Here is a 25,095-nt window from a genome sequence, read left to right as displayed (position 1 = left end):
ACGAACTCTCCACCTTGATCTGACCGAATCTTTAGTATCGAGACATCCTTTTCAACTTGAACTTGCTTCAAAAGATTTGGCAAGGCAACTTTTGTCTCACTTTTCTTGGTTAAGAACATGGTCCAGGTGAATCTTGTGTAGTCATCTACTACCACAAGAGTGTACTTTCTTCCTCTCATGCTGGGTGGATCCACCGGTCCAAATAAGTCCATGTGAAGAAGACTTAATGGTCTAGTGGATGATATCTCGGCTTTGCTTTTGAAAGAGGATTTGATCTGTTTGCAGCATTGACATGCCTCACATATCTTATCCTTTCGAAACGTCACTTTGGGCAGTCCTTCCACAAGGTTCCTCTTAGCAAGCTTGTTGATAGTTTTGAAGTTTAGATGGCTAAGCTTACTGTGCCAATCCCAGCATAAGTCTTCCTTGCTCCTTGCCAGCATACATAGGGATGGTTTGGCAGATCTCCAATCCACTATGTACATGTTTCCTTTCCTTGCTGCTTCCAGGACGACTTCGAGAGATTCCTCTTGTATGATTTGGCACTTGCTTTTGGTGAAGATCACTCTGTAGCCCTTGTCACAGAACTGGCTTGTGCTAAGGAGGTTGAACTTGAGCCCCTCAACGTAGGATACCCCCTTGATTACCAATTCATTCTTATGAATTTCACCAACAGCCTTTGTGCGTCCTTTCTTCTCGTTGTCGCCGAATGTCACCAAGGGACCTTCGATAGGTTGGATGTTTTCTAGCAGTGTTAGATTTCCAGTCATATGTCTCGAACATCCACTGTCAATGAACCATATGTCCCTGGTGTCCTGCAAGCAGATCAAGCAGATTTAGGTACCCAAACTTTGGGTCCTGGTTGGTTAGTAAGTTTAGGCATCCATTTATACCTTGGACCCATTACTCCAGGCCTAGGTGCAATGTAGCCATTATACGTTTGATAATCATAAGGAATGCTAGCAAAAGTTTTGGGCCTCTTTGGTGCATAAATCAACTTAGGTATAGACTTTTCGATCGGCTTATGCACCATGCCTTTCATACGCTGTTTGGTCATGTGAAATTGTTGGAAGTGCGATTTCTTCCAGAAATCATGTTTCGATGACCAATTCTCACTAGATGGATAAAGTCTGCCTTTCTCCATCCGTGAGTTCCTAACTCTGTGCATCTCAGACCTTCCATATTTGCCTTGAGGCGCATTATATGGAATGTAGCTCCTTTTGTACTTGGAATGGCCTTGCGAGAGATAGCAAGGTGATCTCTCGATATTGTTTACCCGGCCATTCTTCGTAGCTTTCCTATACTTTCCATTGCTGGTGTATAGGGACGGTTTATGAATAGCTACTCTGGTCTTTTCTGTTGGTCTTTTATGACCCTTGTTTGGTTTGGGTTGAGATCCTCCATTATTTGAAGTTCCCAAACCAATGGTCTGTTTATCTCTCGAGAGACAGTCTTGACGGAACCCTAGACCGGTTCTATCACTAGTAGGTCTGTGATCATTTACCATTTTCTCCATAGCTTTGGAGGAATTAGTATATGATGCTATGACCTTTCTAAGATTAAGCTCTCTGGTCTCTCGAGCTTTGCACTCTTCAGCCAGTAGGATTACTTTAGCTTCTAACTCACTTACTTTGAGAATTAGCTCTGAATTCTCTTTCGAGATGTTCTTAAGCATGTCTCTTTCAGCAGTTAGCTTGCCGTTTTCTTCCCTGATTTTGGCATGAGTGCTGTTAGCGATTTTGAGGTTCCTTCTNAATCTCTGCTTGTTGAAGACTCTAAATGCTTTACTTGTCGATGAGTATCCCAGAAATACTCCATCATCTGCCTTTTCATCAAAAGTCCTTAGCTGAGTCTTCTCATTGTTGTGGACATAGCATTTGCACCCGAATGTGTGGAAGTAGCTTACATTCGGTTTTCTTCCATTCCACAACTCATATGGAGTCTTTCCAATTCCTTTCACGATCAAGGACCGATTTTGGGTATAGCACGCTGTGTTGATTGCTTCTGCCCAAAATCCTTGAGATATGTTGGCTTGCGAGAGCATGGTCTTTGCAGCTTCCTTTGAGAGTTCTGTTTCTTCTTTCAGCTACCCCGTTCTGTTGAGGCGTTCGAGCAGCTGACAACTGATGATGAATACCGTTCTCGTTGCAGTAGCTCTCGATAACTTGATTAACGAACTCTCCACCTTGATCTGACCGAATCTTTAGTATCGAGACATCCTTTTCAACTTGAACTTGCTTCAAAAGATTTGGCAAGGCAACTTTTGTCTCACTTTTCTTGGTTAAGAACATGGTCCAGGTGAATCTTGTGTAGTCATCTACTACCACAAGAGTGTACTTTCTTCCTCTCATGCTGGGTGGATCCACCGGTCCAAATAAGTCCATGTGAAGAAGACTTAATGGTCTAGTGGATGATATCTCGGCTTTGCTTTTGAAAGAGGATTTGATCTGTTTGCAGCATTGACATGCCTCACATATCTTATCCTTTCGAAACGTCACTTTGGGCAGTCCTTCCACAAGGTTCCTCTTAGCAAGCTTGTTGATAGTTTTGAAGTTTAGATGGCTAAGCTTACTGTGCCAATCCCAGCATAAGTCTTCCTTGCTCCTTGCCAGCATACATAGGGATGGTTTGGCAGATCTCCAATCCACTATGTACATGTTTCCTTTCCTTGCTGCTTCCAGGACGACTTCGAGAGATTCCTCTTGTATGATTTGGCACTTGCTTTTGGTGAAGATCACTCTGTAGCCCTTGTCACAGAACTGGCTTGTGCTAAGGAGGTTGAACTTGAGCCCCTCAACGTAGGATACCCCCTTGATTACCAATTCATTCTTATGAATTTCACCAACAGCCTTTGTGCGTCCTTTCTTCTCGTTGTCGCCGAATGTCACCAAGGGACCTTCGATAGGTTGGATGTTTTCTAGCAGTGTTAGATTTCCAGTCATATGTCTCGAACATCCACTGTCAATGAACCATATGTCCCTGGTGTCCTGCAAGCAGATCAAGCAGATTTAGGTACCCAAACTTTGGGTCCTGGTTGGTTAGTAAGTTTAGGCATCCATTTATACCTTGGACCCATTACTCCAGGCCTAGGTGCAATGTAGCCATTATACGTTTGATAATCATAAGGAATGCTAGCAAAAGTTTTGGGCCTCTTTGGTGCATAAATCAACTTAGGTATAGACTTTTCGATCGGCTTATGCACCATGCCTTTCATACGCTGTTTGGTCATGTGAAATTGTTGGAAGTGCGATTTCTTCCAGAAATCATGTTTCGATGACCAATTCTCACTAGATGGATAAAGTCTGCCTTTCTCCATCCGTGAGTTCCTAACTCTGTGCATCTCAGACCTTCCATATTTGCCTTGAGGCGCATTATATGGAATGTAGCTCCTTTTGTACTTGGAATGGCCTTGCGAGAGATAGCAAGGTGATCTCTCGATATTGTTTACCCGGCCATTCTTCGTAGCTTTCCTATACTTTCCATTGCTGGTGTATAGGGACGGTTTATGAATAGCTACTCTGGTCTTTTCTGTTGGTCTTTTATGACCCTTGTTTGGTTTGGGTTGAGATCCTCCATTATTTGAAGTTCCCAAACCAATGGTCTGTTTATCTCTCGAGAGACAGTCTTGACGGAACCCTAGACCGGTTCTATCACTAGTAGGTCTGTGATCATTTACCATTTTCTCCATAGCTTTGGAGGAATTAGTATATGATGCTATGACCTTTCTAAGATTAAGCTCTCTGGTCTCTCGAGCTTTGCACTCTTCAGCCAGTAGGATTACTTTAGCTTCTAACTCACTTACTTTGAGAATTAGCTCTGAATTCTCTTTCGAGATGTTCTTAAGCATGTCTCTTTCAGCAGTTAGCTTGCCGTTTTCTTCCCTGATTTTGGCATGAGTGCTGTTAGCGATTTTGAGGTTCCTTCTGATCAATTCCATAGTCTCGAAGGGATCCTCATCGCTTTTAAACGAAGAACATTGAGAAGTAGACATAGAGCAACGAGATGTAGAAGGGGAGGTTACCTCATTGTTGATAGCCATCAAGCATTTGTCCTCCTCTTCTGTAGTGTATAAGCAGATGAGCCCCCTCTCATCCTCTGTGCTGCTGCTGCTATCGCTGGAGCTCGACGTCTCGGACTCCTCGATTGCCTTCTCGAGTTCCTCAACAACAAGCGCCTTCCTGCGCAGTTGTGTCTTTGTTTCTCCCTTGAAGCCACCTTGTGCTGGCTTCTCTCTGGATTCCTCTTTTCTTCTGGAATCCTTGCCTTCTTGGCCTTGATGCTTGCTTACCGGTGGATAAGGACATTCAGCCTTGAAGTGTCCTGGTCTCCTACAGTTGTAGCATAGGCCTTGATCTTCTTCCTCCATTCTTCTGGATGTGTATCTTTCATTTTTTCTTCTTGAGGAGGAAGGTGAACTTGTGTTGCTCTTCGATGTCTTCTTCATGAACTTCCTGAATTTTCCCATGAAGAAAGCAAACTGTTCGTCAGATAAAAAATCAGTGGGATTGGGGTCTGACCTTGAGGAGGTGGTTGGTTGATCAGCAACCAGTGCCACATTCCGTCTGTCCACCACGTCCTCATCTCTCGGAAACATCTCAAATTCGAAAGCTTTGAGATCTCTGAACAGTTGGTCGGTTGTGGTGTTCTTCAAATCCCTGTGATCACGCATTGTGATCACCTTCATTTCCCACTCCTTGGTAAGGCCTCATAAGACCTTCAGGTTTAGATCCTTTTGTGGAATCTCCTTCTCGAGATCACTGATCTCTGTTGATAGCTTCATGAACCGAGATTCCATGCTGTCGATGCTCTCCCCTGGCTTCATCTTGAAGTCCTCGAACTTCTTCATGGCCACGGTGAGCTTGTTCTCCTTTTCCTGTTCGTCACCTTCACCAATTAACATCAAAGTATCCCATACCTCTTTCGCCGTTTTGCACTTTCTCACTTTTGGGAAGATGGTTTCGTCTATAGCTCTGAAGAGAATATCCTTGGCAATGTTGTCCAGGTTGTTTCTCTTCCTATCATCACTTGTCCATTCTTCCCTAGGTTTTGGGATGTACTTTGGTGTTTCTTGGGTTTGAACTGCAGCAGTATTGACCATTAGGATCTTGACTGGTCCAGAAGTTATAACCTCGGCCATCTCATCATGGAGGGCTGATAAGTACGCAAGCATTCGTGTTTTCCAGTCGTCAAACCTGCTAAGATCAAAAAGAAGATGTCTCGACAACATGCTGTCCATATTGAAAAAATTATCTCGCGCTTTGAAAATATTTTCAAAAGATTTTTCAAAGAAGGATCTCTAGGCAATATAAACGAATGTTTATATCGATCAGAGAACTTGTTCTGATACCAATTGTTGGTCCCAAGGGGATGGGGTACAAGTCTAGAGGGGGGGGGTGAATAGACTTGTATAAGATTTTGCAAATCTTTTCGACCTCTCGTGTGTATTGAACTCAGGATGTTTAGGTTCGATACCTCACGAGGTGAAGACAAAGTTTTATGCGCAGCGGAAAAGTTATCCCCTTTTAGTTAGCACGAGTTTGAGTTAGTTCGAGAGGTGTGTTTATATGCAGTGCAATCGAGAGGTTAGCGAGAGATAAATGCAGAAAGTAAATGCGAGAGAGATTTTTAAGTGGTTCGGCCAACCCGCCTACGTCCACTCTTCTTCTAGAAACTCCCTAGAAGGATTGCACTAAAACTTCCCTTTTTAGTACAATATCGAGCGCTTGAGCTTTGATCACGAAGCCCGCCTCAAGCCTCAGGATCTTCACAAGACAGCTCCCAGGTTCCTCCGCCTCTCCTCAGGTTTTACTCCCCGCTTCCAGTTACTCCACCTCTCGAGCACTTGAGCTTTGATCACCAAGCCCGCCTCAAGCCTCAGGATCTTCACTAGACAACTGCCAGGTTACTCCGCCTCTTCACGGTTGAATGTAACAAGCTCCAATCTGACCAAAAGCTATCGTTGAATCAACTTCGATGTAGAGCAGCTTCGGTCACCTTCTAGATGTGTAGCAGTTTAAGCTTTGTAACTCTCTCAAACACTAAGATGTGTTTTTCTCGCTATTTTGAATATCAGGATGATATTCCAGATTGAGCACTAGCACTTGAACGTTTGAATTAGACACCTCTTAAGATTTTCAGAATGAACCCACTTCCTCTGACGAAAACTTCCCTTATTTTAACTTGTGTCTTCACGTCCTTTTTATATGAGAGTTAAGGAATAATTCCGTTGGAGGGAAAATTATTCCGTTTGAAATTTGTCTCTCATGCTGTGTATGGGACTTGCATCTTTTCAGCATTTTTCATGGAGTGGTGGTCTTGTAACTTGAACCTTTTGTTTGGTAGTGGATATTCCATAATCCACTTTCTTGAGTCCATGCTCCACTTGCTACTTTTGGTAAAAGTTACTCTTTTTAAATTCCCATTGATCCTCGTTCTAGGGAATAAGACCGACTTTGGATTAGTGCACCTTCTATCCGTTTGTTGTGGAATTCTGATGTGGCATCCACTTCTGGCACCTCCTTAATATTTTATCTCCATGATATTCTTCTTCTCCAAACTTTATTCATGCTTTCTGACTGTCATTTAACCTTTTGGAGAAGTGTCAGTTTATCGAGACCAAAGATGATGTTTTGACCCCATATATCGAGAGATCTTTCTCTCGAACATCTGCTTATGTCTCGAACTGGATTGTTGTATCGAGAGGTCCTACCTCTCGAACTCTGCTTATGTCTCGAGACTTAGTTGATGTCTCGCAGACCCTTATTCCTCCAGTGTTGTCTCGTGCCTTCTACTGATCTATCTATGAAATTACAACACGAGTCTTCTAAGATGTTCATACAAGTTTACCTCAAGCTTAAATATTTTCCGAGTTGAGCTCAAGTTACCCGGTTGTATTTTCGCTCTTAGTTTACTTGTCGAACTTACATTGATTCCTATCTTTCGAGACTTTAGGGGATTCTAAAATACATTTTTGGTATCACCAAAACCTAATACATTATGTTCCTAACAATTTCCCCCTTTTTGATGATGCCAACACTTATACTTACTTTATATGGCTGATTTGATAGAGGATAAACATAGATTTTATTTTCAGCGCATATGGTAAGTTTGACAATTATTCTACTAAAGCATGAATAAACAAACTCACGCAACACCCCCAGCAAAAGATATATATATATTGAGATTAAGGGAATGTTTACATAACTGAGCTTAGTAGAAAAGTTTAAACAAAAACATATAAGACCAAGAACAACATAAACAGCAATAAATTGTAATAAGATGGAGTTTGGGCCACGAGAGCTTACTTCTTGTTGGCTTCCCTCTTCTTGTTAATGGCTTCTCGTGTCTTGATGGGGTCTTTCGGATTTACCAGGCTTATGTATTCGTCTGTAACATCTAGATGCCTGTAGTTTCTGTAAGCTTCCCCCACGAACTCTCCATCAATCACTCCATCTTTCCACCATGCAATGCATTCTTCTGGAGACATATTGCTGTGAACAGATATTCCAGTGATCTTCAGAACTAAAAGTGGCAAGAACTAAATAAGACTGGCTGCAATGTGGCAAAAATTAATGAAGTGGACTAAAATTGGCAATGCCTCAATAACAGTAGGACCAAAAATGGCAATGACTCTAAATATAATATTACAAATTTAACTAATATATTTGTATGTATATGTTATATATAAGACATCTATAATCAAAGTGTTACATAAAGTTTTATTATGACATTTGGATTATAAAAAAAAAAACTTTATCGAGTGCATTCAAGTTGAGCTATTCAGTTTCAGTCGTTATACTGTAGACCATGATCATGGCTAATACTGCAGTTGTGTTGAAAGAAACTGCAATTGCGCGGAACAGAGGCCGTTTTATCCGTCTGAAACTGCAGTTGTGTTGACGGATGAAACGGCCTCTGTTCCGCGCAAGTGCAATTCCCTTTCAACACAACTGCAATATCAGTCATTGCCATGGTCCACGGTATAATTTGCGACTCGGTTTGATCTCAAGCTGAGTCAAGCTCAAGCTCAAACTCAAAAAGTTACAACTTAATTGAACTTCAACTTTGATTTTTTTGAATCGAGCCAAACTTCAAACCTGGACTATTCAGACTCAACTCAACTTGATTCCTAATTCAACTCAACTAAGAATTCATGACAATCAATAGAGTAACTGAGTAAGGAGTGCAAATCATGGATTAAGCCTGATTCAAATTGCAATAACGTAACATGGCTCGCAAAGGTGCCCAGCTGAATAAGTCTTGTATCTATATATATATAAAAGCAACAACTTTCTGAAAAATAAATAATTTTCAGTTTCCCGCCCAATAGAAACGAAGTCGTTTTGGGCATATTTTGGGAAATCAGATTGCATTAAAATGAGGTGATCTTTTTGAGGCCGGATATTTTGTTTGTCATTAATGATTAAACCCTTTGGGTTTCCAACTAAAGGGTGTGATAGTATTGGTAATCACCGTGACTCTTCGATTACCATTCCAATCTGAATCAATTTAAACCTATTTCTACCAATATAAATACATATTACAGCTTCTTAATAATTTCATTTACACATTTGCAGATCTAATACAAACAACTTTCAGAACTATAGTCTCCAGTCGTACGCCATGGCTCCAATGTACATTGTTGTAAGAGAGATTAAGAAGAACAAAGCGACTGCTGCCATTAAGTTGAGAGCAGTGCGTACATACGATGTTCTGCAAAGCCGGTTTAGTGAAGAGATCAAATCAATAGAGTGTGTTCTACATGATCAAGAGGTAATATTAGTAATTGTAAACTTCTTTGCTTCATTCATAATACAATATACAACAGTAGAAATTAATTACCTCTTATTTTATAGGGGGCATATGTTCATCTGCATATTCCTGGAAAGAATGTCTCTATTCAGAATAAATTTATTGAAGGCAATGTGTATTGTATAAAAAACTTCCTGGTAGTTCAACATTACTATACCTATAAGACATGCAGTGGTCCTCACATGTTGAAGTTATTCAATGAGACATTGGTAAAAGGCTACAAAGGATTAGATTTTCCTACACATATGTATCGTTTACAATCCTTTACTGCTTTGAAGACAGTGGATCCTAAAGTATTGGTTGGTATGTTTCATCTATTTCTTTGTTTTCTTATATAGTTCAAAACTACTAATCACCTACTGCTAAAGAATATAATGCTGACCTTTTTCTTTTTTTCTTTTTGTTTTATTTGTTTTTTGTAGATGTGATTGGAAGGGTTGTGGAAATATACTCCCCTTTGGACAAGTTGATATCTGGTAGGCCTTCCCGGCTCATAGATTTCCTCATTGAGGATTTAAAGTAAGTCCTACAAAAAGTTTAATATAAACATAGATATTATTCTCTTCTGTTTCTAACCTTCTATTTTTTTTTTTTGTTAAGTGGCAATCAACTTAAATGCACTGTATGGGATCAGCATGTTGAGAAAGTGTTGCCTTATTTCAGAAAGGATTTTGCAGAGCCAGTCATTGTGCTAATTCAGATGGGAAGGGTGAAGGTTTCTGAAAACTGTAAGTCAACTAACCCTATATTTTCTTAGAGCAGAAAAATGTGCATACAAATCATACCTTAAATAACAGTGATAGGTTATGTTGTCCTTACCTCATACTGTGTACCATTTGAATTTCTAATATCCTGCAATATAAGTTCAAATGTTATGATGTAGCTGCTGAAGTGAAAATAACAAGTTCTTATGATGCTACCCAACTTCTGTTTAATGGAGATAGTACTGAGTTTCTGGAGTTTAGAGAGAGGTTTGTTGCCATACACAATTATTTTGTTTATTGTTTATCATTTTGGATTACAGTACACAATTTATTGATATATATTTTTTTCCCTTTTAACCTAACTTTGCAGCAAACACCTTTAAAGAGCCTTACCTCAAATTCAGCTTATAGTTATGGTAATTCAAGTGGTGGTGATTTAAGTAGCCCAAAAATGCGTATCATTACCATATCTGACATCTTTCAGAATAGAGAGGTACGTAAAAGTTCTTTCTGATCAGTAGTAATTGAATCTAATTATAATAAGTGCTTACCTTATTTTCCTTTTGCACAGGTAGGTGAATTCTGGGTACCTGCACAGATTATCGGAATAGAGTCCGATGTTGATGATTGGTTTTACCAGTCCTGCAAAGATCCAGGATGTAATAAGAAGGTGGAATTAATTAATGGAATGTTTCAGTGTAGCAAGTGCAGCAGCAGATATGATGACTGCATCTACAGGTATAAAATCAAGGTTAGAGTTGTTGATCTTAAAGGTACAGCACCCTTTCTTCTATGGGATCGTGAAGCACTTGATTTGGTTAGTGTAAGAGCTGATGAATTGGTAGCAAAGCAGCCAAAGGTTTGTTTACTTTTAATAAAACATTGATTAGTGTGTGTTCTACTATTCCTTTTTCACTACTATTTTCTAATTTCATTTCAAATCTTAGGTAATGATTAAGATCCCTAAAGAGCTTAAAACTATGGTGGGCCGAGGTCTTTTCTTTAAGGTCAATGTGCAAAAAAATCAGTTAGACAACCTAAGTCATGTTATTCCTGTAATGTCAGTGAAACACTTCCCTGAGATGTTCAATACTTACTGTCCTGGTCTCCTTGATGATTATGATGATGGTTTATCCTCTAAGTTACTACTTACTGACAATGAATCAGATTCAGATGAGGTAAGCAACCTATATGATATTCAGGCTCTTCAGGTTATTTTTCACGTATTTCTTTTTCAGGTACTTCTATAAACTGATTTAATCCTATCTATTCAGGGATTTTTTTCAGAGGAAGAGGCAGAGAGTCCAAATGTGAATGCTGTGAAGGAACAAACAGTTCATGTAACTGAGACTGATGCTGTTAAGAGAAGTTTACTTGATCAATTTTCCAGCACTCAAAATTCAAAGAAGAAAAGAGTTATGGTGGTCAAGGAGGAGAAGGGAGATGATGATAAGGAAACATGAATGGTTGTAAATGGGACAATGGTTACTATTTGTTCAGTCATCTCAGTGTCTTTTGATCCTAATTCAAACAATGTCTTTTGTATTTGTTTTTTTAACTGCTTAGTTGGTATTTGAATTGTTGTTTTTGGTCTTACTGCTATGAAGCTACTGATATGAATTTTCTGCTAAGTTGATTGCTAAATTGTTCTCAATTTCCAGCACTATATTGTTCACACAATTTTCTGCTATGCTATTTGTTTGTCAAATCAAAAGTTTTGCAGGTTCTTAATATGTGCATGATGTGAAATGGCAAAAGATGTACCAGTGCAGTACTTAATGTGTCATTGCTGTAAAGATCACTTAGCACAATTGCAAAAGGCATTTATTGAAGTGTAGCAGGAGGAAGTGAAGACCTAGATTTTAGCATCCTAAACTTATGTAATAGTTCTACCTTATGTAACAAATACAATACTTTGTATTTTTGGATTTGAAATCAATATACATATTTGTTACCTACTTATAGAGATCTTGAAAGTTAACCTCCTTTGTACTTTTGCAACACCTACTGGGATTAAGTTTCCAAATCCAGCCTCCTTTGTAATTTTCCAGATAAATAGGGTCAGTCAAGGGATCTGCATAATTATTGTCCAATTAAAATGAAGCTAAACTCACACAACAGAATACTAATATGCTATAAACTCACAGCAACACTAAAGAAGACTTAGCATAAGTCAGTTAAAGAAAACTTAGCACCGAGCAACACTGATTAAGACTAAAGAAGACTTAGTGAATCATGTTAATATCAAGTATTCTTAGTGAATGATAATATCAAGTTAATGTTAAAAAACATTTTCATTTTACTAAGTTTGATATAATAAAAACAGTTAAGTGAGATATTAACTTAAAAGAGCTCATTTATCATCAATTGAGTGAACGAGTGTTGTAAAAAATAAACCATGCTATCATGAACTAAATAACAGACAATAATGAGGAATCAGTTTAAGAGCTCATTTATCATCAATTGAGTGAATGAGTGTTGTAAAAAATAAATCATGCTGTTATGAACTAAATAACAGACAATAATGAGGAATCAGTTTAGTGTTATAAGTGTTTTTAGCATGACTAAGTAATAAATTATAGTTTCACATGATAGCATTGCAACAGGTGGGAAATCAGCATGGGTATTAAATACCAATGAAAAACTGTTTGGTTTCCTAGGAATAAGTAAAGACATATGATGATTGTTTATTAACAGCTAGGTTGTAAAGGTAATCCTAACAACTTCATTTACAATCTATAAAAGGTAGAAGAATTCCACAATACAAATTTCTACTGTTTCTGCTCTCTACACTATAACATCCAGAGATGAAGAAATTGACAAAGTCAACCGTTTTAGGATGTAAAAGAAAATCTTCTCCAGAAAATAAAGGTACGTAGCTTAAAACTGAGTTTCTAATAGTAAAGCTGATAATGTTAGTCTTTTGTTCAGACACCATTATACAGTCACACTGTAAACTGAAATATATAGGGTTATTTGTACTTATCTTCCATATGAATTGATTGTTTTTCTTCGTTGTTCCTGCATATTACATAAAAGAGGTCAGAAATTACAAGTTATACTGCAAGTGTTTTGTTTAGGTTTACCAGAAATTGGTGAAAGATTATAGTCAATAATGGAATGGGAATACTTATCTTTTTTTCAAGCTCTTGAAAATCTCCCAACCTGCATATGTATAAAAAATCAAAGAATCATTAAATGCCTAGAACTTTCAATAAACCATCTGTGGTTAAATGCTTAGGTTTACATTCACTGGAATACAAACATCATTTTAGCCATGGAAATTGAAAAATCTAAACCGAAGCTACATCAATTCAACGGTGAACATAGTACTTGAATATTCTTAAACCCTAGATCTGTTCTTTGCTAATAGTAAGCATAAAATTCTGACATAAATTGTTCATATTAGCTAAATAACAAAAACAAAATAATATATTTCACAAAGAATCGTACCTCATTTATACTGAATTCCAAATCCATAAAGTTTCCAGATTACCCCATTGTTCGTACCCTATTTCTTAAGCTTCTTATGGTTTCCATCTGAAAAACCCTTAGAAGTAGAAATAAAGTAGTCTACCCAGCTTTGTTGACAAATCGATCCAACGAATGAGCGGATCTATAGTACTTTGTTAAGTAGTCGATGAGCACGAAGAGATAAACGAACAAAGCTTCTGGAAATGAGCCGCTGGAGATTTGCTCACACAGTCATACGCACACGCGTATGGACTGAAAATAATATATATATATATATATATATATATATATATATATATATATATATAATAGCTTGGTTTAGTTAATTATAAATGATGTAGGTAATATATAGTATTCACTTTTTGTTTTTCTGATTTATGAATTGATTGTTTTTGTTAAATGTTGTTCAAATTTATGTTTTTTTTTGTTAAATATGGTTAATATTACTTTAAATACTTTTTAAATACTCAAATTTCTTTCTGTTTTAATAATTTGTAGAAAATGAGAGTTGTACAACGCTGTCGAATATCCTAAACCCACGACATAATAGTTCTCCGGGAAACCAAATATTTGGAGTCTTTCAATCATCCATTTCTACTCCCTTCAGCATATTAACTAATGGTTAGTATTTTGTTATATACCTATTGTTATAATCATTTCATACAAACTGTGTAAAGTGATTTCTTATAGTAATCTTTTATTTTAGAAACCAACTGTTTCAGTGAGTTGTATAAAAGGAATAGTAGAACACCTGGGAACTGTTTCAGTGATTTCGTTACTATATTTATAAATAAATGTATTATGTTTGCAACAATTAGATATAGATTTAAATAGTTACATGTTGAATTTTCAGTTATAAGTTATGGTTTGTATTACCATATTTTGGTTTTTTAAGAATGTTAATTTTTTTTAATATTAAACAAACAATATTAACTAACTAACGATCGGAAAAATAACTTTAGTGTTGGTTGTTATAGTACACGTTTAATTAATTCATATTGAATATCCAATTGCTTTTTTATTTTTTGTCTAATTTTATTTTGATTGTTTGTAATTTTGTTGTTTATGCATTACTTTTTTTAGGTACGGAAGTTCGTATAGATAGGTGCAACAGGTATAAAAGTAATAAGCCGACACCTTTGAACATTGACACCATTACACCTACTACGAATGACACAATAGGTATTGCACTATATTTTTCGTTTTTTTAACCCAAGTACAAAACAAATGATTAGTTCAATTACTATATTTATGAATAAATGTATTATGTTTGCAACATGTAGATATAGATTTAAATAGTTAAATGTTGAATTTTCAGTTATAAGTTATGGTTCGTATTACCAAAATTTGGTTTTTTAATAATGTCAATTTTTTGTAATATTAAACTAACAATATTAAGTAACTAATGCTCGAAAAAATTAAATTAGTGTAGGTTGTTATAGTACACGTTGAATTAATTCATATTGAATATCCAATTGCTGTTTTTTTTTTTTTGTCTAATTTAATTTTGATTGTTTGTAATTTTATTGTTTATGCATTGCTTTTGTTAGGTGCTCAAGTTCTTATAGATAGGTCCAACGAAAGTACAGTTACGACCTTAACACATAATGTGAGTACTTCTATCATGGAATGTCGCAACTTAAGCAAGGACTTCAATGAAGCATGCACAGAAGAAGATACCACTATTACTGAATCAATTGGTTAGTGTTTTTTAAAGGGTAAATTTTATGTTTTATACTACTTAATAGCATATCTATTTTAGTACGGCAATGTGATAAAAGTAATAGACAATTTTGTATGTCACAGTTAATTATGCCGATTTTGGTGATCCATTGGACTCATGTTTGCATTGTGGTGCATTATTTTGGTTCGAAGAACGTTTAGATAAATCGAAGTCTAGCGCTATTCCAAAATATTCGCTATGTTGTACCAATGGTAAGATTCAATTACCAAGCTTTAAAAAACCACCCCAGAAAATATATGATCTTTTTTTTACAGAAGGACAAAAAAGAGATCATTTCTTGGATAACATAAGGTCGTATAACAGTATGTTTTGTTTTACGTCAATGGGTGGGAGAGTTGATAGAACAGTATCTCAAGGTGGTGGACCCCCGATTTTCCGGATAAATGGACAAAACTTTCACTTAATAGGAAGCTTGCAACCAAACAGTGGTGCCCCACCAAAGTTTGCGCAATTGTACATCCATGACAGTGGTGCCCCACCAAAGTTTGCGCAATTGTACATCCATGACACGAACAATGAAATTACGAATCGTGTCAATTCAATAAGGTATTTTTACAATGAAATTACGAATCGTGTCAATTCAATAAGGTATTTTTTTCTAACTTTGTTTAATCGTGTCAATTCAATAAGGTATTTTTTTCTAACTTTGTTTAACATTTTCAACAATTGTATATCACATTCTAATATTATTTTTCCTTTCCGAACATTAGTGTGAATGGAACTTCCTCAACGGATGTACAATTAGCAGTTGTCAATGATATTAAGGAAGCGTTAGATGAGCACAATGTCTTGGTAAAGTCTTTCAGAATGGCTAGGAATGAGCTGCAAAATGATAGTACAAGAGAAATCAAAATGAGACTAATAGCAAAAAGAACAACTGATGCCAGGACATATAATTTGCCAACAGTATCGGAGGTTGCAGCCCTAATTGTAGGTGACCTTGATCCAAACATGGGGGTGCGAGATATTTTGGTTGAGTGTAAATCAGGGAAATTGAAGAGAATTAATGAACTAAATCCGGCATACTTACCATTGCAGTATCCTATTCTTTTTCCGTATGGAGAAGACGGTTATCGGGATGATATCCAATTCAATACGACCATTACTCAAGCAGGTCGGGATGATATCCAATTCAATACGACCATTACTCAAGCAGGTGGTAGCAGACAACGTATAACTTCTCGGGAGTATTTTGCATATCAAATACATGAAAGGAGAAGTACATTGTCTACTTTATTGCATGCTAAAAGGTTGTTTCAACAGTTCTTGGTTGCTTTATTGCATGCTAAAAGGTTGTTTCAACAGTTCTTGGTTGATGGATATACAATGGTGGAATCCGGTCGTCTTTTATTCATACGTAACAACCAAAAGGCTTTGCGTTGTGAAGTATACAAAGGTTTGTCAGATGCATTGTTTTTGCGTTGTGAAGTATACAAAGGTTTGTCAGATGCATTGTTTTGTAACACCCCAATTTTCAACTCTTACATTTATTACAAAATCCGTAATAAAACGCTGCGGAAGCTTACATCATATCAACAGAAAACCGGGTGCTACCGCCACACCTAGAGTGAATTCTATCACCTCTTTGACAAACTCCACTCTAAGTGCACAGGCTAAACTTACAACATTAATAACAATCCCTGTCTACATCAAAGAGTAGACCTCAACCTGTACTTCCCTTCTATTCCGAGCTCATCGGCTACAGGGGCCCACACTAATCTGCAACTGATAAGAAACACATTGAAGTGCAGTTAGCGCGACGGCTAAGTAAGGAAATCCGATGTCACTCAAAAGTAGACAAAGGTTTGAAAACATAATCATTTGGAAAATAGTATATCGTTCAGTGAATCAAAATCCACTCGTCTCGTAAGACAAAATCATTTCTTTCTCAAAGACGTTACAGAGTAACTCTTTACTCATTTTTAAAACTTCCTTAGTTTCATATAGTAAGAGTGAGGCCTACAACCTCGGGCCATGGCACTCCAGCCCTCCCGTAGGTTCCTCCCTTATCCCAACCCCGGGCCGTGGCACTCAAGCCTTCCCGTGGGCACCTCTCCTTATCCCAACATGACGACATAACGGCGAATAGACTTCGCTCTAACAAAATAATATAACGACCACTGGGCAAGGGCACTTAAAGCCACCCGTGGGTCAATCAAGGTCCTCCTCAACTTACTTTAGAAACTACGGTTTTGAAAACATGATTCTTCCTTCAATTTTTCTTACTCAAATCATTTCTTTTGGACATATTTCACCAATGAGTCCAATATTTGAAATCGGCTACCTCTTTAGCCCCTGAAGGATTTTCAAACATCATTTTCTCAAACAATAAGGTTTTGACAACCTTTATATCAAAATAGCATACGTTTTTCAACGTAAGTTTTCATAAACATTTTTGGATACACTTCATATGTCCATCTCACACTTAAAATCAACCAACATCCTTAACTATCGTCCTCAACAACTTCCACTATGATCAACACCATTAGATCATAACTTGAGGATATCGTACATCCAAATATATATAAATTCTAATAGGTAAGGTCATTGCCTAACCATAACCCAAAAACATCCAACAACTACTTTCTCAAGATTCACCATATACAACCTTTATCTCAACATTTCCATATGACAATTTCCTCAATACACATCATAATAATATCTTTACCTAACTTTATCACCATTAACTCACTAACTACCTCACAATTATCATTAACACATCCATAATCATACTAAGCATAATTCAAAAAATTCAGCTTGGCGCAGTCCGAAAGATTGAGCCGGTAAAAATAGTTCCCGAACTCTTTTTCACTTGAAATTTTTATGGTAGAATCCCAACTTATAGTACTTGATGTCCATAAAAAGTTTTGGTCATTTTGGTCCGCGAATAAACACAGAAAATTCCATCTTTGCCCTTGGCAGTGTGCTGTCCGGAATTTTTCTCTCTCTGGACCAGTTTTGGAGAAAAATTCGAAAACCATACTTATACTACTCCGATCATTATGAAATTTTATATGCGGGTTCTAAACTTATAGAACTACATGTCTAAAAAAAATAGGATCAAAATACCTTACCAATTTTTCCCAATAAATCTCAGAAGTTACTGCCAGAATCTATCCTGATTTCTTTCAATATTTCCACATGTATAAGCCTATATGGACATAAATATAACATATACATGCATATCCAAGCTATGAACATGTATAAAAAAATATTTCCAAAGCTCAAAAACACCATATTTCAACCAAAAATCAATTATCCAAATTCAAGTGACTAATTCCAACTTAAGGGAATTCCTTACCTCAAAGGTTTATTAACACCTTAGGAAGAAATTGTTGGATCTTTCCCCAACTTTCACCTTAAAACCCTAGGTCCAAATCAACACCAAAACATCAAATATCAAGAAACTAAGCATAGATTCATAACCTAGGAAGGATTACAAGGCTTTCTACCGAATAAAATCGAAAACTTACCGAATAAAATTGAGAGTTGAGAAGGATTTTGGCTATGGAAGCAATGGAGGAAGAAGAATGGTGAAGATGATCTCTCTCTCTCTCCTCTCCTCTTCATTTCGGCAAAAGCAAGGGAAAAAGGAAAAAAAATTGGCTTTTATACTACATCACAATCTTATGTGATAAGATTGGAAAAAAATAATAAAATAATAAAATATCTTCCAACTTATCAGTTGGGGTCCAAACAGATAAAGTTTCGGTGGAAAATAATCCAGATAGAATAATTTCCGAAACTAAAAATTTATTCCAGACTAACCCTCAAAATTGGGCTAGGTTCGGTACACCGCGAAATTTAGCGATGTACGATCAAAATAAATTTTCGCTGCTATGAGCTGATTTAATTAAATAGGAAATTCAAGAATAATAGTATGGTGTCTAATAATTCATTTCCTAGGACAAACGGGTCCGAACACCAGCTCCTAAAATTTTTACGGTTCGTGACCGGTACGTAGGTTCGCAGCTTAATAACAACTATACTCACTTATAAAAATTCTTTTGAAATATCTGAAGATCATAACTTAGGAATGTCAACGCCTTAGGATAATGTTAATAAAATACGGGGTATTACACTCTACCCCCCTTAGAAAGAGTTTCGTCCTCGAAACTTTCTTCTTATAATCCATGGTTTCAAAAGACTACTACTATTCCCCAAAGATTCAAACTTAAAGTTCAAACCTAGATCTCAACCTTGAGCTCTGATACCACTTTGTAACACCCCAATTTTCAACTCTTACATTTATTACAAAATCCGTAATAAAACGCTGCGGAAGCTTACATCATATCAACAGAAAACCGGGTGCTACCGCCACACCTAGAGTGAATTCTATCACCTCTTTGACAAACTCCACTCTAAGTGCACAGGCTAAACTTACAACATTAATAACAATCCCTGTCTACATCAAAGAGTAGACCTCAACCTGTACTTCCCTTCTATTCCGAGCTCATCGGCTACAGGGGCCCACACTAATCTGCAACTGATAAGAAACACATTGAAGTGCAGTTAGCGCGACGGCTAAGTAAGGAAATCCGATGTCACTCAAAAGTAGACAAAGGTTTGAAAACATAATCATTTGGAAAATAGTATATCGTTCAGTGAATCAAAATCCACTCGTCTCGTAAGACAAAATCATTTCTTTCTCAAAGACGTTACAGAGTAACTCTTTACTCATTTTTAAAACTTCCTTAGTTTCATATAGTAAGAGTGAGGCCTACAACCTCGGGCCATGGCACTCCAGCCCTCCCGTAGGTTCCTCCCTTATCCCAACCCCGGGCCGTGGCACTCAAGCCTTCCCGTGGGCACCTCTCCTTATCCCAACATGACGACATAACGGCGAATAGACTTCGCTCTAACAATATAATATAACGACCACTGGGCAAGGGCACTTAAAGCCACCCGTGGGTCAATCAAGGTCCTCCTCAACTTACTTTAGAAACTACGGTTTTGAAAACATGATTCTTCCTTCAATTTTTCTTACTCAAATCATTTCTTTTGGACATATTTCACCAATGAGTCCAATATTTGAAATCGGCTACCTCTTTAGCCCCTGAAGGATTTTCAAACATCATTTTCTCAAACAATAAGGTTTTGACAACCTTTATATCAAAATAGCATACGTTTTTCAACGTAAGTTTTCATAAACATTTTTGGATACACTTCATATGTCCATCTCACACTTAAAATCAACCAACATCCTTAACTATCGTCCTCAACAACTTCCACTATGATCAACACCATTAGATCATAACTTGAGGATATCGTACATCCAAACATATATAAATTCTAATAGGTAAGGTCATTGCCTAACCATAACCCAAAAATCATGAGATTATCATTTAATCTCCATCATTAATCCACGTCCTTAGCATCACCTAATCACCATTAACTCACTAACTACCTCACAATTATCATTAACACATCCATAATCATACTAAGCATAATTCAGAAAATTTCAGCTTGGCGCAGTCCGAAAGATTGAGCCGGTAAAAATAGTTCCCGAACTCTTTTTCACTTGAAATTTTTATGGTAGAATCCCAACTTATAGTACTTGATGTCCATAAAAAGTTTTGGTCATTTTGGTCCGCGAATAAACACAGAAAATTCCATCTTTGCCCTTGGCAGTGTGCTGTCCGGAATTTTTCTCTCTCTGGACCAGTTTTGGAGAAAAATTCGAAAACCATACTTATACTACTCCGATCATTATGAAATTTTATATGCGGGTTCTACACTTATAGAACTACATGTCTAAAAAAAATAGGATTAAAATACCTTACCAATATTTCCCAATAAATCTCGGAAGTTACTGCCAGAATCTACCCTGATTTCCTTTCACTATTTTCACAAGTATAAGCCTATATGGACATAAATATAACATATACATGCATATCCAAGCTATGAACATGTATAAAAAAATATTTCCAAAGCTCAAAAACACCATATTTCAACCAAAGAATCAATTATCCAAATTCAAGTGACTAATTCCAACTTAAGGGAATTCCTTACCTCAAAGGTTTATTAACACCTTAGGAAGAAATTCTTGGATCTTTCCCCAACTTTCACCTTAAAACCCTAGGTCCAAATCAACACCAAAACATCAAATATCAAGAAACTAAGCATAGATTCATAACCTAGGAAGGATTACAAGGCTTTCTACCGAATAAAATCGAAAACTTACCGAATAAAATTGAGAGTTGAGAAGGATTTTGGCTATGGAAGTAATGGAGGAAGAAGAATGGTGAAGATGATATCTCTCTCTCTCCTCTCCTCTTCATTTCGGCAAAAGCAAGGGAAAAAGGAAAAAAAATTGGCTTTTATACTACATCACAGTCTTATGTGATAAGATTGGAAAAAAATAATAAAATAATAAAATATCTTCCAACTTATCAGTTGGGGTCCAAACAGATAAAGTTTCGGTGGAAAATAATCCAGATAGAATAATTTCCGAAACTAAAAATTTATTCCAGACTAACCCTCAAAATTGGGCTAGGTTCGGTACACCGCGAAATTTAGCGATGTACGATCAAAATAAATTTTCGCTGCTATGGGCTAATCTAATTAAATAGGAAATTCAAGAATAATAGTATGGTGTCTAGAAATCCATTTCCTAGGACAAACAAGTCCAAATAATAGTTCCTAAAAATTTTACGGTTCGTGACCAGGACGTACGATCGCAGCTTAATAACAACTATACTTACTTATAAAAATTCTTTTGAAGTATCGGGAGATCATAACTCATGTATGTCAATACCTTAGGATAAAATAATAATGTTAGGAAAATACGGGGTATTACAGTTTAGAGGAGATATAGACCCTGCAACTCAAGGAAAAAGGATAATCTTGCCATCCAGTTTCACAGGCGGTGCAAGATATATGATTCAAAACTACCAGGATGCTATGGCCATATGTCGCTGGATAGGTTATCCCAACTTATTCATTACATTCACATGTAACCCCAAGTGGCCGGAAATTCAACATTACACGGGAATTAGAGGCTTGCGAGCTGAAGATAGACCTGATATTGTTGCCAGGGTTTTCAAGATGAAGCTAGATGCATTAATTAAAGAGTTCAAGGTTGGAAAATTATTTGGACCGGTCAAAGCATGTTAGTATCTAAAAGCTCAGTTTTTACTTTATTTCATAAATAAGTAAATTTGTTTCCTAATTCACTTTATGTTACTAATGCAGTGATATACACAATTGAATTTCAAAAACGCGGACTGCCGCATGCTCATATTGTCATTTTCCTGGGATCAACTGCTATCATTTCATCTCCTGAGTTAATGGACTCCTTAATCTCAGCTGAAATACCTGATAAAGAAAATGATCCTGAATACCATCAAGCAGTTGAGGACTTTATGATCCATGGTCCTTGCGGTGTAGCCAAAAAGAATTCACCTTGCATGGTTAATGGGAAATGCTCTAAACACTTTCCAAAGAAGTTTGTTGATTTGTCTTCTTTTGATCAAGATGGATACCCCTTATATAGAAGACGTGATGACGGCAAAACAGTCAAAAGAAATGGCATTGAGTTGGATAATCGGTATGTTGTTCCACATAATAGATATTTGTTGTTGAGATACAAAGCACATATGAATGTGGAGTGGTGCAACCAATCAAGATCTATAAAATACTTATTCAAGTATGTCAACAAAGGTAATGATCGGGTAACTGCTGAGTTTTATCAAAGTGAAACAAATGCTGATGGGGTGGAAGTAGTCGATGAGATCAACATGTACTATGACTGCAGGTACGTTTCAACATCAGAAGCTACTTGGCGTTTGTTGAGTTTTGAAATACAGTATAGATCTCCGGCAGTTGAGAGACTTAGCTTCCACTTGCCAGATAGCCATACTGTTTTTTTCCAAGATGACGAAGACGTGGAATCAGTATTGACAAATCCAACTTTGGGCCAAAGCATGTTCACTGAATGGTTTGAGACGAACAAAAAATACCCACAAGCTAAGCTTTTAACCTATCTTGAGATGCCAAATAGATTTGTGTGGAAGAAAAATATTCGTCAATGGCAACCAAGACAAAGGGGTTTTGCAGTTGGTAGGATATTTTATGTACCACCTGGTAGTGGTGAGTTGTATTACCTAAAGTGTTTACTGAACATAGTCAAAGGTCCTACAAGTTATAATGAAATAAGGACATACAATGGAGTTGAATACCAGACTTTTAAGGAGGCATGTTATGCACGGGGCTTATTAGAAGATGATAATGAATACATTGATGCAATTGAGGAGGCTAGCCAGTGGTCAAGTGCCTATTCTTTGAGAAAGTTGTTTGTTACTCTATTAATGTCAAATACAATGGTCTCTCCAGAAACAGTGTGGAACAAAGTATGGCTACATCTAGCTGATGATGCTCAACACAGTTGTAGAAGATTACTTAATCAATCAGGTATTAAGAATGAAAATTTTTATTTTTATAGATTTCATTTTTCTGTAATTTATTAATGTTTTTTTTCTAAGTAATTAAATATTCGTTTATTTGTTATTTCAGATTTGTTTTTAAATGACGAAGAGAAGAAGGAGTTTGCTCTATTACAGTTGTCAAAGCTTTTGTTAGTGTACAACAAAACTTTGAGGGACTTTCCAAACATGCCTGTAATTAATGAAGCAAGTACTGTTACTGTGGAAAACCGTTTTTTGTGGGAAGAGTTAGCATATGATCGGGCTGCTTTGCATGAAGAAAGTGAACGATTACAAAGCCAACTAACCGAAGAACAGAGACGAATATATGATGCAGTCATCTCAGATATTTATTCAAACAACGGGGGTTTGTTTTTTGTTTATGGTTATGGTGGTACAGGGAAAACATTTCTTTGGAGGGCACTATCAGCTTTTATTAGAGCAAAAGGTCATATTGTGATCAATGTTGCATCAAGTGGAATAGCGTCTCTACTACTTCCTGGTGGAAGAACTGCACACTCCAGGTTTTCAATCCCCATATCTGTTAATGAAGATTCTACATGCAATATTAGTCAAGGTAGCCAATTGGCAGAACTAATTGTGCAAGCAAAATTAATCATTTGGGATGAAGCACCCATGATGCACAAACATTGTTTTGAGGCTTTGGATAAAACAATGAGAGATCTATTACGGTTTGTAAATGAGGACAGTGATAGTAAGACATTTGGCGGAAAAACAGTTGTTTTAGGTGGGGACTTTAGGCAAATTTTACCCGTGGTGCCAAAAGGATCAAGACAGGATATTGTATCTGCATCTATCAATTCTTCATATCTCTGGACTCATTGCAGAGTAATGCGACTAACCAAGAATTTGAGATTAATTTCAATGGAGCCTGGTGTTCAACAAGAGCAGTTGGAAGAGTTTGCTAATTGGCTAACCTCAATAGGTGATGGTAATATTGGAGTAGATAATGATGGTTACGCGGAGTTTGATATTCCATCAAAATTATTGTTGCACTCCAATGGTGATCCTATTTCCACTATTGTTCAAAGTACATTCCCAAACTTTACTGGTGCCAACATCGATGGAAGTTGTTTTAAGAATAGTGCAATTCTAGCCAACATCGATGGAAGTTGTTTTAAGAATAGTGCAATTCTAGCACCCATCGATGGAAGTTGTTTTAAGAATAGTGCAATTCTAGCACCAACATTAGGAAGTTGTTTTAAGAATAGTGCAATTCTAGCACCAACATTACAGGTGGTCAATGAAGTGAACCAATATATGTCAAACTTAACTCAGGGGGAAGGAAAGACATATCTGAGTTCAGACACAACATGTAAAGCAGATGGTTCCAGTTCTGTGCTATCGGATGTACATACACCTGAATTCCTTAGTACCATAAGAGCTTCCGGGCTTCCAAATCATTCTTTGACATTAAAGGTAGGTTCACCAGTAATGTTAATGAGAAACATTGATCATACTCTTGGATTATGCAATGGAACTAGGTTAGTGGTAACTAAATTAGGTAACCATGTGGTTGAAGGTAGCATATTGGCAGGTCCGAATGCTGGAACTAAGGTTTTAATTGCTAGAATGACAATAACCCCATCGGACCCAAGATTACCTTTCAAGTTCAATAGAAGACAATTTCCCCTAATGTTGTCATATGCAATGACTATCAACAAGAGTCAAGGACAAACAGTTTCGAAAGTGGGATTGATTCTAAAGAATGGTCAATTATATGTAGTTGCTTCAAGAGTCAGTCAACCAGACGGACTTAAAATTTTAGTTTGTAATGAATCAAAACAAAATTGTAATTCTACTACAAATGTAGTTTACAAAGAGGTTTTTAATAATTTGTAATTTCTGTAATTAACGATATTATCAACTTTTTTTATACCTTAATTCATCTTATCTTTACTAATTCAATTCTTTTATT

General features: G+C 36.8%; 2 protein-coding genes across 2 annotated transcripts in view; both read left to right on the top strand.

Moving 5' to 3' along the window:
• Positions 1-10,978, top strand: part of LOC115999400 (replication protein A 70 kDa DNA-binding subunit A-like) — a 25,536-nt gene extending 14,558 nt beyond the window's left edge. Inside the window, exons 2-10 of the mRNA XM_031239253.1 lie at positions 8,577-8,772; positions 8,856-9,114; positions 9,234-9,330; positions 9,412-9,539; positions 9,695-9,782; positions 9,927-10,008; positions 10,087-10,374; positions 10,463-10,693; positions 10,790-10,978. Coding sequence (XP_031095113.1) covers positions 8,577-8,772; positions 8,856-9,114; positions 9,234-9,330; positions 9,412-9,539; positions 9,695-9,782; positions 9,927-10,008; positions 10,087-10,374; positions 10,463-10,693; positions 10,790-10,978 — 1,558 coding nt within the window. The remainder of the gene's footprint in view (positions 1-8,576; positions 8,773-8,855; positions 9,115-9,233; positions 9,331-9,411; positions 9,540-9,694; positions 9,783-9,926; positions 10,009-10,086; positions 10,375-10,462; positions 10,694-10,789) is intronic.
• A 4,077-nt stretch (positions 10,979-15,055) lies between these two features.
• Positions 15,056-25,019, top strand: LOC115999399. The gene is made up of 7 exons (XM_031239252.1): positions 15,056-15,279; positions 15,444-16,171; positions 21,659-21,844; positions 21,928-22,489; positions 22,571-23,145; positions 23,248-23,367; positions 23,470-25,019. Exons 1-7 carry the CDS (start codon positions 15,056-15,058, stop codon positions 25,017-25,019), a joined length of 3,945 nt encoding a protein of 1,314 aa, XP_031095112.1.
• The last annotated feature ends 76 nt before the right edge of the window (positions 25,020-25,095 follow it).

The sequence above is a fragment of the Ipomoea triloba genome, chromosome 12, assembly GCF_003576645.1.
Source record: "Ipomoea triloba cultivar NCNSP0323 chromosome 12, ASM357664v1".
Classification (NCBI taxonomy): Eukaryota; Viridiplantae; Streptophyta; class Magnoliopsida; order Solanales; family Convolvulaceae; genus Ipomoea; species Ipomoea triloba.
The sequence above is the reverse complement of the archived record's forward strand: the minus strand, read 5'-3'. Positions and strand labels throughout refer to the sequence as shown.

Excerpts from the sequence above, each read along its gene's own strand:
- LOC115999399 (XM_031239252.1), top strand. The coding sequence starts at position 15,056 with ATGGGTGGGAGAGTTGATAGAACAGTATCTCAAGGTGGTGGACCCCCG. Across the intron at positions 16,172-21,658 it reads GCGTTGTGAAGTATACAAAG|GTTATCCCAACTTATTCATT; the intron begins GTTTGTCAGATG and ends GTCGCTGGATAG. Across the intron at positions 23,368-23,469 it reads GCCTGTAATTAATGAAGCAA|AACAGAGACGAATATATGAT; the intron begins GTACTGTTACTG and ends AACTAACCGAAG.